Below are 14,602 nucleotides of genomic sequence, written 5' to 3'. Positions count from 1 at the left end.
TATTTAGAGGGCTAATTTTTCCTCTCTAGCATTCGTTTAGAACATGAAATAATACCCCCTTGCCTTGCAAATGTTGCAATCCTTATTTCATGCTGGCAAACACCACCAACACACTCTTTTTTGTCCTTTCTTCCAGTGTGGCAGTCTCGCAGATCCTGAGAAACTATCTGGAGAGAGGCATTCCTTAGCACTGAGGAAGGTATACACATTTGGCCTGTTCTCTTGGAAGCCTGTTAAGTGTTGGCAACAACAGGGATCAGCACAGGAAGAGCCTAGTATATCTGTCATGATATTCCTTGTGAAACATGACAAATTCACTGGGAAGGGCAGATAATAACAGCACCTTCTGTGAAAAATAAATCATTAGACGCCCTTCAGAAACAATAGAGGACTTTGGGGAAAGAAAGTTTTTCAAACTGGAAAATGTGCCCCTTTTCTGGCAAAGGCAATCGCATGATAATAATATGACAGACAGGCTTTACAGATAAAAGTTTGCAATGCCAACATTAAGTCCTCCCCTACCTGAGGTCCCCTTATTTTCTTTTGAAGTCAGCTGCCTAATTGGGTAAGTGAATCATGTTAGCAATTAGAAGTGGACCATTTAAGGGACCTTATTATTTCAAAGCGAGTTTGGAAGTGATAAATCTTGGGGAACTCCAAAAGGAAGTGTTGGTTTTTAAAGTGTGATTTCCACCCCCCCCCCCTTATTTCAGCAACGGAAGCGAGAAATCGCAGATTCATTTAAAAAAAAAGGGGGGGGGAAGCAAGAGACCTCCGTGGAAGCTGGCAGAGGAGAGGAGAGCAAAAGGACCTAATTATGTCTCCTTTCTCTCTCTTTTTTTATATTCTCTCTGACCATCATATAAACTGTTTTTGCTGGGTCGGTTTGAGCTATATATTGTTTCCAATCCCACCTCCCTTTTCTTTCCTTCTTTTTTTTTGGGGGGGGGGGCGAGAAAGAGAGAGAGTCAGCAAAGCAACAAGCACCAGGTGGCTCTTAAGTACTCGCTGCCAAAAAAATAAAATAAAAATCCTTTTCTAGAAAACAAGTTAAAGAGAGAGAGAGAGAGAGAGAGAGAGAGAGCAGGAGGAGGAGGAGGAGAGGAGGAGGAGGGGGGGCTCCCTAGAGGGGATTGGCTGAGCCTGGAAGACAGGGAAATTAGTAAAGCATGAGTCTCCAAGCCATGCTGGTGGCCAGCAGATCCCTGCAGAAGAACTGCGAGAGGAGCAATTAGCTGCTGCCGCCGCTGCCGGAGAGGAAGGGGGGGAAAGGGCAGATCCTGGCGGCTCTCGCTCTCTCCCAGCAGGCGCTTGCTCGCCGCAACCGGGCAAAGGGGTTTCAGATGTCCCAGCGCCGCTGCTTGACCCCCTGCAAATAAAAACCTGCGCGCCACAGAGGCACAAGAGTCTCACCTCTCCGGGTTTGTAATCTCTCGCCTTCGGGATACGGCTTCCAACCTGTCGGGAGCCTGAAGGGGGCGGGTGGCTTGATGTCTCCCGTCTCCCCCTCTTCCTCCCCCCCCCCAAATTTCTCCTTTTCTTAAAAGATCCGTCTGGTCGAGATAGAGGTTTATTTGGGAGGGCAAAGAAACGGGAGGCGCGTTTTCCCTTCCCTCCCTGGACGTGCGTTTCTCGACTCCAGAGGTGCGGAGCTGCTAGGGGGGGATTCTCCGTCTGCTCCTCTTCCGATCTTTTCAAAACTTTTTTTTTTGGGGGGGAATAAGTGTGTGTGTGGGGGGGGGGTGTCTTCTTGCGGTTGTTCACTCCCCTGTCATCCCTCTCTTCTTTCCAGACTCGCTTGCTCGAAGATGGTGCGGCCGGGACCGGGAGTGAGGCGGCCGCCGTGTTAAGCTCGCCCCCCGACCAGGAGCCGGCGTTCCGGGGCTGGGCTGGGGAGCGCTCCCGGCGGGACTCGGTCTTTGACGCGGAGGCGCCCTCCAGGCCCCGGCGGGAAGGAGCGGCGGTAGTGGGGGGGCCCCCTGCGGCATGGATGCGGGCGCCCTCCCGTCAGGCCAGCGCACAGCCCCGCGGGCGTTAAGCGGGCGCGCAGCCCCTCAGCCGCCCCCTCGCCTCTGCCCGCGGCGCCCCCTTCCAGCATGTTCCTTTTCATGAGGCACTCTGCAGCGCCCAGAGCTTCAGGACAATGTGCAAATGGAGACTGACACAGGGTGCCGCCGCCGCCGCCTTCGCCCACCTGCCCGCCGCCGCCGCCTCCGCCAGCGCCAGCGCCTCCTCCTCCGCCTCCTGCGGCGGCTGCTGCTTCGTGGTGCTCCTCCTCTGGATGTCCGCGCTGGCTTTGCCCTGCCATGAGCCCGGCCGGGCCGTGCCGCTCCCCAAGGCCACCAACTCTTCCTCGTCGTCGTCTTCGGCCGCCGCCGCCGCCGCCGCCTCCTCCCCGGCCAGCGCCGGCAGACACGTGCGGAGCTACTATCACCTCAGCGGGGACGTGCACTGGAGGAAGCTGTACTCCTACAACAAGTTCTTCCTCCGGATTGAGCCCAACGGGAAAGTCAGCGGCACCAAGAGCCAAGACTGCCCGGACAGTAAGTAGCGCCGTGGCTTTCGCTCGCGCCGCCCGGCCCGAGGGCGCTCTGTACATGCCCAGAGGCCCCGCCGCCGCCGCCTCGTCGTGGGGGTGCGCGCACATCCCGCACGCTTGAGTTCTGGCACGGGGCACTTGTGTCTCGGAGTGAGGTTTTACAGACATTCTCTCCCCCCAAATCCCCGAGCTGGCCGCCTCCCTTAGTATCTGCCTGATCAATATTCGAACGAAGTTTTGCACAAATTCCTTTGCAGCCCCTTAAAGTTGCTGGACATTTGGTGTGTGCCTGGGGGAAGTGGGAGGTGGTTGTCACAGTGCAGTCTTCGGCAGTGCAGTCAGTCCTGGGAGACAAATGGGTTGAGGTTGGCCTTGTTACTTCGGGATACTCCTGGAAACTGCTGGTCTTTGCCATCATTTTATTGAAAGGAGAGGGTGAATGAACAGGGGGTGTTGCATCTCATCCCCCCCCCTCTCCTTTTGCCGTGTCCAGAGCATCATTTCTGCAAATGCAGATCTGCAGTGAATTCTGGCTTGAATCGAGCCCCCTGGATAGGAGGGAGAAAGTGACGGTGGGAAGGCAAGAAGAGCGAAGTTGCCATTTGCTTAATTTCAAACTCTTTATCCTATGGGGTTTGTGCAGACTGGAATACAAAGGCAGTGGTGTCTTAGGTTGGTTCTGGAAATTGTGTCAGATCGACAGGTTAGGAACTCTGGGGAAACCGAGAGGATGCCTTGAACTGAAAAAAAATGTACTTGGGAATGATATAATTTTGAAATCTGGATCAGTCCTTTTAAAAAAGGGGTGTTGAGTGTGGGGAGGCAAGTGGCTGAAAGTCTGGCAGAGCTCCCTGCTCTGCTTCTCCCAGGGGGCTCACCCGTTTCACTAAAAAGACAGGTTTCCCCCTTTATCTTAACTTTTTTCCCCTCCCTGTTTGGCTGGCAACTCATAACATCTTAATATTTTAAAAAACTCAGGCATGTGCTTCTTGCATCTCTGTTTTTTAATTGTGACTCTGCATTGTCAAATAGTGTATATATATGCTGCTCTAGTGGCATCCTGTCAGGACTTCCTCCCCCCCCATACACCCGCTAAGGGGTCTCGTGTTGCAGCCCTGAGAAAGCCTTGTAAACATCTGGGGCTACATCCAGTCACCCAGACCTCACACACATCTCTGTCCCCCCTTTTCTCTCTCTCTTTTTTTTTTTAAAGTGAGGGTCGATATATGTATTTAAAGTCAGTCATGTTTAACTTTTTTTCCAGGAGCAGAATTGGAGAACTGTAGCCTTCAAGTCACTTTCCTTTGCCTGCACAGTCTCAGTATAAGTAACTGCAGTAAATCACAGGCTCTTTCATTGTAATTTTAAGTGACTCCATCCTTGCAAGACAAAAAAAAGGAGGGAGGGGGAGACCTAGCGACTAGGGTGATTTACAGTGCAGTCCTATCCAGAGTTACCACCCTTGCAAGTCAACTAAAGTCAACAGGCTTACGAGAGTGTAAAGGCTTCAGGACAGCATATTATTGATATGTTTGAATAAGCTGTGTGAATACATTTAGAGGCTCGTTGAAATGCTGGTAGCTGTTCCTTGAGACGGCAGGCAGCTTTTTGTCTCTGATCACATTTGGACTCTGTGCTTGCGTTAAGAGGCCCAGGTTGGCAGACCTCGCGGTTTTCCTTGCATTTTCCAAAACAATAAGGGATATGTAAGTTAGGGTCAGCTACAGAGATGGGCCCTACAGTCATTTTAACTCACAGCTCATTTACACTCAGGTTTCCTTTATTGGGTGTGAAGAAAAATCGAGAGGCATAACCACCCTTATGGTTCTCTACAGGATTCGAACCCATAACCCCATGCGAGCTAAATGGAAATTTCCTGCCTACACTGGTCACCCACTCCATCAGCACTCATTTAACTAAAACAAGACTTTAAAAAAATGGGCATGTTGCAGTTCAGGGACTGTGGGAGGAAGGTACTGGACCTTAAAGAAGATAAACTGTTTATGCATAACTGGATAAAACAGTTGGACTTGGAGAACGTTGAATTCTTATATGGTGGCCCGGCTTGGTACACTTGACTCTGTATTCTCTGCTTAAGTAGCTTGGTATCAGTTACCACACGTTGCTGATTTGTGCCGTATCTGTTAAGGAGCTACTATATGGCTGACTCTTATTTTATGTTTTTTGTGAAAATGAACATAGTTGTATGACTAAGATTCTTCTTGGGTACCTGCTTCATGGATTGCAGTAGAAGCAAGACCATTATAAACATTGAACCAGCAAACGGTGGCAGGGGCTCATGAGAATTGTAGTCCATGAACATCTGGAGGACCACAGGTTGACTACCCATGGTGTAGAGGACACCCTTGGACCTTGGGAGTCTTGGACTCAAGTGTTTGCTTGGGCAATGGAAGTTCATTAGGGAAGTCGTGGGCCAAACATTTCCCTCTACTGAACATTCTTTGAAGGGTTGTGGTGAAGAAATGAATGGGATGTCTACCTTTCACCTCTGTCTTTGTGTGAGATGCCTGTTGTGTTGGTACCTAGGTGTTAGAGGCTGTCAAGGGAACTTGATGTGAGCCCCCTTCATGGGGCTTTGCAAACTCAAGAATCTGACATTCTTGGGGGTTCCCACATAAAGAGAATGATTTGTTTTTTGTAACCCTGGATATACCCAGGCCCACTATGCATTCTTTTTTGTCATGGAATGTTCCCCTTGTTACAAAGGGAGTGGGGTAGAACTACATACACACTGGATACTGAATGTTTCATATGTCGACTGTGCCATATGATGCAGACTTCTGTTTTTAGTTCCTGTTGCCCTTATTCATTTTGAGGTATTCCCTTACAGAGCTGGTGGCTGTTTCTATGGGAAGTGCAGGTTCTGGGAGTTGTGCATGCTTTTCACTTCTTGTGAGATATTCTCTGGGGCATTTTAGCATCCTAAATTTGTTAGCTTCTGTCACCTTATGCTAGAAGTAAGCTGCAGGACTCTTGATAACTCCCCCCCCCCACCTTCTTTGCTCATGGTATTAAGATTTGGGTTTAACCTTCCCAAGCTGATTGGAACCAACTGGCCTTCGCTTAATACATGCATTGTTCATATATGGCATTCCGTTGCTGCAAGATAGTGCATTTCTTCTAACATATTAGTTGCATTCATATTAGCCATGATAGTTAAACTGAGCCTCCATCTCTGAGCAGCAGTCCTGGTGAAGACTGTCAACTTCATACCCTGCTTGGGAGATTTCCAGAGATTGGCCACTCCTGAGGAAAAGATAATGTGGGCTTAGATATCACTTCAGTGGGATCCAGAATGCAGTTCTGGTGCTCTTTGTTTTTCATGAATTATTTCTGGGGAGAAAGGTTTGGACTAGTTTGCGAATAAACATAGCAAGCTGTTGCACCTTCAGCCAAGAGGGAGTAAAAAGGTGCTTTGTTGTTATCAGTATTTTCACTGCAGTACTTCAGCAAAAAGAGTGTGGGAACAGGATTGCCTCTTTTATTTTATTTTTCTTCACTGTCTGTCCTCCTGTGCTGTAACAGTGTGCCTGCCATACAAAAATAAAGTAGTTCAGACACGTTTTCCCTGCAAGACCTCTGTGTGTCAGACTGCTGGTAAAGGCATTGAATGGGACAAGTTAAAAGGTGGTACTTTCAGGTGCACCTGTGTGCATGTGTGGTGTGTGTAAGTGCCATCAAGTCACAGCTGACTTGTGGCAACCCCATAGGGCAGGGGTGACCAGTCTGTAGCTTTCCAGATGTATGCGGACTACAATTTCCACAAGTCCCTGTCTGTGCATACTGGAATTGTAGTGTGTGGACATCTGGAGAGCCCCATTCTGGCCACCTCTTCCATCGGGTTTTTCAGGCAGGAGACATTCAGAGTTGGTTTGCCATTCTCTGCCACTGCAGAGCAACCCTGGACTTCCCTGTTGGTCTCCCATTCAGGTACTAACCAGGGCTGACTCCACTTTGGTTTCCGAGATGAGGCTGAGCTAGCCTAGGCCACTCAGTTCAGGGTGGGGCACCAATAGGAGAACTTAATGTTTTTATAAAAGGCTTTGTCATGTAAACCCCCCCCCCCCCCCACATCATGCTGTTTTTCCTAATTGTGCAAGTGAATTCTTTACAACAATAGCTGGGGAGACAACAGCATGCATCCTCTTGTAGCTGCAGTGTGGTTCTTCACAAGGAAGTCCCCCTTTTATTTATCACATCACTATACTAACAGCAAAAGAGCCTCTTGTGGCGCAGAGTGGTAAGCGACCGAAATGCTGTCTGAAACTGTCCATGAGGCTGGGAGTTCGATCCCAGCAGCCGGCTCAAGGTTGACTCAGCCTTCCAACCTTCCGAGGTCGGTAAAATGAGTACCCAGCTTGCTGGGAGGTAAACGGTAATGACTGGGGAAGGCACTGGCAAACCACCCCGTATTGACTGTGCCATGAAAACGCTAGAGGACGTCACCCCAAGGGTCAGACATGATTTGGTGCTTGCACAGGGGATACCTTTACCTTTATACTAACAGCAGCTGTGTATTAAAGCTAGCATCGCTAGCTTGACAAGGGACAAACCCCCATAGTGTGTGGGAGAAGGCTGTTCCTGGGAGCAGAAGGTATAATATTGTGTAGGGTTTCTAGTGCTACTGTCGCACTGGCTAGATTTGTACAATTTCCTGCTTCTGTTTTGTGGAATGGGGGTTTAGGCAGAATGAGAACCTGTAAAACTTTGGCTCTTTATGTAGATATGTCCTTAACTTGACAGGTAACTGTGTGGTTGGGATCATGGAGAACTTTCAACCCAAGATGAAGAACTCCAAGTGTGTATGGTCCTGCAGGAATCCAGAACAGTATCATAATTATGATTTCAAAGACACTTTCATCTTGCCCCGCTTGGGGCTGATATACAAGAGAGCTTGGGTACTTCCTCATTTTGGTACCATACCTGCAGAGTTTTCTAAAAAGTATGGTCGGGTGATGTCCAGGAAACCAGTGTGGTGGCAGGTGGAGCAGGGTGGGATTGCACCTTCAGCTTAAAGGATCTAGCTCATAGGTGCCTGACACCACATACCAACCTTCTCCTGATTTTGAGAAATCGGCTCAGGAAACAAAATATTTGCCTGCTCTGCTTCTCCGGCCTTTCTGCCAATACTGAATCCTGGTATGATTCTCTAAAGAAAGGTGCAGGGAAACTTGGACAGTAGCAGAATTGGTGGACCATTGGTTAGGAGCATCTAAGTGCTGCTTCTGGAATCTTCTACAAATAGCCTTCCCATGGTAAGTGCCATGGTAAGTGCCAATGCTAATATGAGGCATGGTGATGCGGACATTTCAGACAGAATACGTGGAATGCAGTTGGGATAGAGTACTGTCTATTGACTATCTGTATATCTATGGGCTTTCAGGCTGGCCACAAGTTTTGCATTTTTCTTAAACATGAGTGTAGTGCGGAAGAGCATACCATGTTGATTACCAGGATCTCCTTATAATCATTGTGCGCTCTTTCCAGGTGGCATAAAGCTATGTTCTGTAGAGTGTTTCATATGGTAAGAATTCTACAGTTAACAGTATGAAAACTGTGCCTGAGGCATGCTGTAAAAAAACTGAACTTTACAAAAAGAAGAGAATCCACTTATGCATTGAAGCTTTCTTTTTTTTTAATGCTAATTTGTAGCTTCGGTCAGCTGACTCTCCTGAGACTTTTCCCACAAAACCACCTTGAAGCTTTGGAAGTGGAAGAAAGGGTTAAAAAAACCCCTTTTTCCCAGTGACCCTTTGAATATTCAGGGAAGAGTATGATCTTTTATTTTCATGTTCTTCCCCAATTTAAAAGGCTTCTTCAACTGTAGGGCTCCTGAGTCTTTCCCCACAAAGCCAACGAAGCTTTGGAGAAGTGGAAAAGGTTTAAAAAAAAAACCTTTTCCCCAGCGACCCTTTTCCTATATATTCCAAGCAGAAGCCTGAGGCAGTAAATTAACATATAAAGAACTGCCCTCAACCTCCCCTGGGAGGGATGAATGGGAAGTTACTGTAACTAGTCAGCTGGCCTCTCTTGAGGTTTGTCAATATATGGTACCTTGTTAAAGCAGTAGTCAACCTCTTGGTGAAGTATCTATTGCTTCATGACGCCTGATATTTGATGAGACTTTGCAGTCATTAAATTGTCTACTTGAGAGCCCTAATTTATTATCTTTTTGCCTGTGTCTGAGTTAGTAAGGAAGTATTCTTAACTAGATATGTCTGAAATACTTAGAATTTAAGTTCAGTTGAAATCAGAGGGTATGAGTGTGTCAGGTTTAAACAAATGACATTCCAGTGATATCATGGGAAGAGCTAGATTATGTCCACATTTCCACGTTCCTGTGTTATTGCTGTGTTGAGTTTGCTGCTTGTCAGTTTCTGAAATCTAGTTTACCCACATCACTACAGTGCTCCAGGTAGATAAAAATACTGGTATACTGAATATTAGTGTAATATTAAAGTGAGACATCATGAAAGTGGAAATTATTTTGCCATGCACAGTAACTGTAATTAATACAGCTGAATACGAGTGCAGCCCAGCCACAAGCACAAGCATTATGCGCAGCTTTCCTGGATTTTATCGAGAAGGTAAAAAGTGTGGTTTGCATGTTGAAATACTTAACCTTGGCTGCATTGTGCACCATTTCCATCACTAAATTTCAACGAGGTCGGTTCAAATTTAACTTTTAAGGAAGGGCTGCAAAATTGGATTTAAAAAAATCTCTAGTAGAATGCCAATGAAATCGTATTAAAGAAGCTGTTCGTATTAAAGAAGCTGTTCATATTCAGTTTAAAACAGCTTCTTTGTCAATAAAGCTCGTAAAGGATCAGCCCAGACAAAACAAATTCATTCAGAAGCAGGTTCCAATGAGACTCAGTTACATTTGGATGCCCATGTCTTATTTAAACTGGCACACTGTTTGCACGGGCAGTGTTAGCGTACACTAGGCATCTCTAACTATGGCGAACATTGGCACACTAACATTGTCCATACAGCAGGCAAAGGACCTGTTTAAATAAGGCATAGGCACGTACAGTGCCGAATGGGTAATTTATTCTTGCCTGCCCGGTGTCACATTTTACTCTGAGCCTGAGTTCTCTCGGCCTTCCTTTCGAAGTAGGCTTAGGGTTGCAGAGAGTGACTCAGAATAAACACTTGGATGGGAAGCTAACCAGGACTTGCTAAGTAGCTTAAACAAGATGCATTTCAATAGCAGGTTAGGTCCATAAATTCTGTATATTAAGTACTAAATAAAGGTTTACTTTGGCAGATGTTTCCCAACTTGATTACATAGTGCTATTACCTCAGCCTTTCTTATACCTTTAAGATAATAGGATTCGGCGATGGGGGGGAGGTGAATGATGGCGGTACTGTCAAAAAGCCTGGGACAGCTTGCATAATTTAGCCCTGCCTGGAGTATATCTGTCACTAGATACGCGTAGGGTGGAGTGGCTTTTGTTTTATTTTCTTTGCAGTTAGAGCTTTGCCCTGAAACTTATCCATACGGCTCTCCAGCTTACTTCAGTGTTGCAGCTGCAAAGGTTTCTCTGAAAAAAGCTGAGCTTGAAAAGCTGATTCCAGGAGTGAATAAAGCAGCTGTAAGTCTCTCTCTCTCTCTCTCTCTGGTGATGACTGCTAACATGTGTGAAATAACAGTCAAAGGGTTAGCATTAAAGCACTGCTTTTTCAACATTCCCCCAGAGAGTACCTAAGCAAAGTTTGGGGAGGAAGAAGCCCCACAGCAATGTGCAGAATTGAAAAAAAAAGGACCAGATTTGGGGTCATTTGGCAATGTGTATATAGAAAGGGAATGTTAATCTGCAGTAAGGCAACCATGCATTTCATCTTTTGGAATTAAACTTTGAACATTCAATAGGGATGTCTATATGAGATATATGGGGTAAGGCTATTTATCTAGATCAGTGATTCACAACACAGTGCTTACGGGTGCTACAGTACCCACTAGTCTGGTTCCTGGTGCCCACTTCCCTCTTCCTCAAAGTATCTGATTTTTATTTATTATTTACATTTATAGACCGCCCCTATCAAATTGTTCATCTCAGGGTGGTTTACCTCCAAGGAACCAGTCCATCCCATTAAAACAGGAAGGGCTTCAGAAGATCAGGAGGAGTCACATTCATGTCTGCGGGAACAATCTTTGGGAACAGACTTGAAATGGAACAAGAAGCCCGCTACAGAAGGCCCAGCATTCTGTGGCAGGTTCCATGCAGCCATTTTGTGGTAAGCTGTGCCCCTTGGGAACTATTTTGGGGTGCTGCCCAGTGCCTGCTTTCAGAATCGCACGGGTTCAACAAATTTGGGAACCCCTCTAAGTAACCCAGAACAACAATGCTCTTCTTCATTGTGTCTTCACAACAGTGTTTTGAAGTACGTTGGCTAGGTGTGGAGGTTACCAAGTGAGTTTATTTTTTAATGTTAGGTGGTGATTTAAACATTGGCCTTGGTAGTCCTACTCTTATATTCTAACCGAAACATCATGTAGCACTCATGCAAATACCATGATCTTGGGCCAAGGGACCAAGCCCTATGAAGATAGGTTGAGGGACTTGGGAATGTTCAGCCTGGAGAAAAGGAGGTTGAGAGGGGACATGATAGCCCTCTTTAAGTATTTGAAAGATTGTCACTTGGAGGAGGGCAGGATGCTGTTTCTGTTGGCTGCAGAGGAGAGGACACGCAGTAATGGGTTTAAACTTAAAGTACAACGATATAGGCTAGATATCAGGAAAAAAATTTTCACAGTCAGAGTAGTTCAGCAGTGGAATAGGCTGCCTAAGGAGGTGGTGAGCTCCCCCTCACTGGCAGTCTTCAAGCAAAGGTTGGATACATACTTTTCTTGGATGCTTTAGGATGCTTAGGGCTGATCCTGCGTAGAGCAAGGGGTTGGACTAGATGGCCTGTATGGCCCCTTCCAACTCTATGATTCTATGAAGAGAGCAACTTTTGAATACAAAGTCCAAAGTAACTGTAAATAACTATAAATAATCTAGAAGATCAATATGAGTGTGTGTGTATGGGGGGGGGTGGAGTGTTTTGTACCTAATCTATGTAATAGAACCCCAATTATAAGGAATCTACTCTTGGGGATAAAATGTGCATGAACATTTAATGTTTCTCATCCTACCACTGTTGTATTGCAGCTAATTTCCCCAAAGCCAGTTATGGGAATCAGTACACAGCATTAAAAGTGTGGTTTAGTTGGGGGCTAAATACTGGTGGATGGAGCAGTATTCAGCCCACATATCCATCCACCTTTTCCCTGTCAAATTGCCCCCAACCCAAGTCTCTTTTATTCAGAGGGATTGCAGTGAGTGTTAATAACATGCCCTTAATAGGGATCCACAGCACCTGCAAACAGGCTTCCTTGTGCCCACGATAATAGGCAGGTCCAGGTGCAGCTTTTGCCCATAAAGGCTTCTGAATCTCCACGGTGCAGTTTTCTTAAAATGTCCCTTTAGGCGCCCCTGCTATCACAACACAAAGATCTTCACTGTGTGGCTGAATGTTAGCTGCGGCAGCCATTTTGTGGCCGGTTCCACTTACTGCAGTAGCCATTTTGTTGCAGTTATCATATGGTTGTACCCAACATACTGTGTCAGAATTCTAAAGGTTCAAAAAGGTTGAGGACATCTATGCGAAACTCTATATCTCTGTGTTGCATATTTTGAAACATTAAAGTAAAAGAAGTAGCTTTGGTTTGTTGTTGACTTCAGAATCTAGTACATGGATGAGGATCAGTTTAAAATTCAGTGGGAACTTTAGAAGCTTATGATTACTTTCAATCGATTTTGAAGCTGGTTGTATACAAGTGGTCTCTGCCTTTTTTTCCCCCTTTGAGGAACCTTTTTTCCCACAAAATTATCTGAGAAGCAACTGATGTCTGCCTTGAGACCACTGCTTGCCTACAAGGAATTATTGAATGTCTTCCTGAGTTCCCTCCTTAATTTATATTGGGCACTGTCCAACTGTTGGTCCTTACTATTATCTGGTATAGGATTAAGATGCAATTTAGAATACAACCAGAATTTTTTTGTTCCTGTTGTAAGAGTAGATCAATAGTGAGTGGGGATGCTTTTGGAACTCTTACCCAGAGTTCTCCTTTGGTTTTGGATAGATTCAAGTGGGTAGCCATGTTGGTCTGAAATAGCACAATAAAGTCCAGTAGCACCTTTAAGACCCACAAAGATTTATTCCGGGCGTGAGCTTTCAAGTGCAAGCACTCTTCGTCGGACTATGAACTCCCAAGAAGAATATTATTCATTAGGAGTTTACCCATTGTCCTGTTTATTATTTCCTTATTTTGCTTTGAGTGCTATGCTTCTGCAGTTTCCGTTCATATGTATTTCTCCCCTCCAAGACCCTAAGCGGAATAAAAAGCAACTGACCCTGGTGTGTGCTGGGGGTGGGGGATAAAACTACTCTAATTGTTTCCTCATGATCACCTTAAGTTCCTTTGAGAATTGGTTTTGTATATTAAACAGTAATTGCTTTTCTTATACTAAGCCTTCCCAGTTTACTGTTTTCATTCCACCCTCCCTCCCATAAGCGTCAGGGCATGCTGTTGACAGTTTTAAAAAATAGGCATAGAGAAAATCGGAAATTATGTACTGCTTCCTAATAAGTACTGAGTAGGGAAGCAGTATGCTTTTTATTATACCAACTGGTTTCTCATTTAAATCTCAGTTGTTCCTGGAGCTCAACTCCATAATTTATAACCAGTGACTTACAACTCTGGGCATTTGGGATTTATGAATGCGGAAGGTATTGTATTCTTTGGTGTCTACATGACACTCTCTTGTTACCTTTACTCATTCCCATAGGGCAGACCCTCTGCACGGATACCCCTAGCTTTATCATAAATCTATTAAAATATACAGTTGTAAGGAGCCTTTGTCTTCATAAAACTGATTTATAGCCACCTGCTAGAAATGTCTATGAAAACATTTGGTAAGAATCACCCTGACAACTTAAGATGAAACTGACACAAAGGCCAAAGGAGCTAGAGTGTCCCACACTATTTCAACCGGGCTAATTTTCTGCATGTTGCTTAAGTGAAGAGCATGGGCTTGAAAGGGAATTTTGCTTCAGGCAGCCAGATTTGACCTAGAAAGAAGCAGCCAATGACTGCATATACACTGAAATTTACTCAGATGTAATTAGAGTTCAGTGGAACATCCTGTTGAACACAGTTGGGTTTCATGTATGTGTACATAAGTTACAGGTAAAGAAGTGGAAATGGAACAAACCACTGTCATACATTTTAAAATATTTCTGGAAGAAAAGGAAACTGATCCAAATTGAGGCGAAGAGAAAGGAAAGTTAGTGAATCCTTTCCTGTGCTGGTTTCCTCCAGGGTTTATGCCCTTTCATGGCTGCTGTTTTATCGGGGAGTGTGTGTGTAACTATTTAATGCTTGTATGTTTTCCCTCACAGGTGAAATAAGGATTCCAGAGAGATGGGGAAGTGATTAAGACAGGGAAACTGACAGAGGCAAATGAGATAAGCTCTGAGTTACTAAACTCAGTTGGAACTTCAGTTCCTGCTGCATAAAACTTGATAAAACAAACATATTGCAAGAAAGTGGTAGTGATGTTCTATGGTGATTCTTGTAAATCTATCCTGAATTATGTACAGTGACATGACCATTGGTGTGGAATGGCCTTCCTACACGGTGTTGTAAAATGGAGCTACCGAGTTTCAGCAGTTTGGGCTGGCAAAATTCTTTAGGGTTGACAGTCTGAAAAGAATTCCGTCAATTGACCAGTCAGTTATTGTCAACTAATGGTTTAAGAATTTCTAAATCATTACATTTATCAAGCCAGCACGACAATGCATGTTATTTAGTTCTGGACTATATTTATGTTGTTGATAACTGTGTTTCAATTCTTTAAAAATTGAAGCCTATTTGAGTACCTTTTCTTGAAAGACAAACTGGGCCAAAAGCCTTTTTGAATAATACATATGGAATATGTGTTGGGAAATACCTGACATTTTGGGAGTGGAGGGTGGGGTTTGGGGGAGGGG

General features: G+C 45.2%; 1 protein-coding gene across 2 annotated transcripts in view; it reads left to right on the top strand.

Annotated features, from left to right (window-relative positions):
* The first annotated feature begins 1,174 nt into the window (after nucleotides 1–1,174).
* FGF10 (fibroblast growth factor 10) overlaps nucleotides 1,175–14,602 on the top strand; it is a 107,423-nt gene continuing 93,995 nt past the window's right edge. Inside the window, exons 1-2 of one of the 2 annotated variants that reach the window (XM_077347079.1) lie at nucleotides 1,175–1,421; nucleotides 1,793–2,543. In XM_077347079.1, coding sequence (XP_077203194.1) covers nucleotides 2,144–2,543 — 400 coding nt within the window. In that variant the 5' untranslated portion in view covers nucleotides 1,175–1,421; nucleotides 1,793–2,143. Of the gene's footprint in view, nucleotides 1,422–1,569; nucleotides 1,645–1,792; nucleotides 2,544–14,602 lie in introns of those variants that run through there. The other variant, XM_077347080.1, reaches the window with a different exon arrangement.

This window comes from Paroedura picta, chromosome 7, assembly GCF_049243985.1.
Source record: "Paroedura picta isolate Pp20150507F chromosome 7, Ppicta_v3.0, whole genome shotgun sequence".
NCBI lineage: Eukaryota > Metazoa > Chordata > Lepidosauria > Squamata > Gekkonidae > Paroedura > Paroedura picta.
The sequence above is the reverse complement of the archived record's forward strand: the minus strand, read 5'-3'. Positions and strand labels throughout refer to the sequence as shown.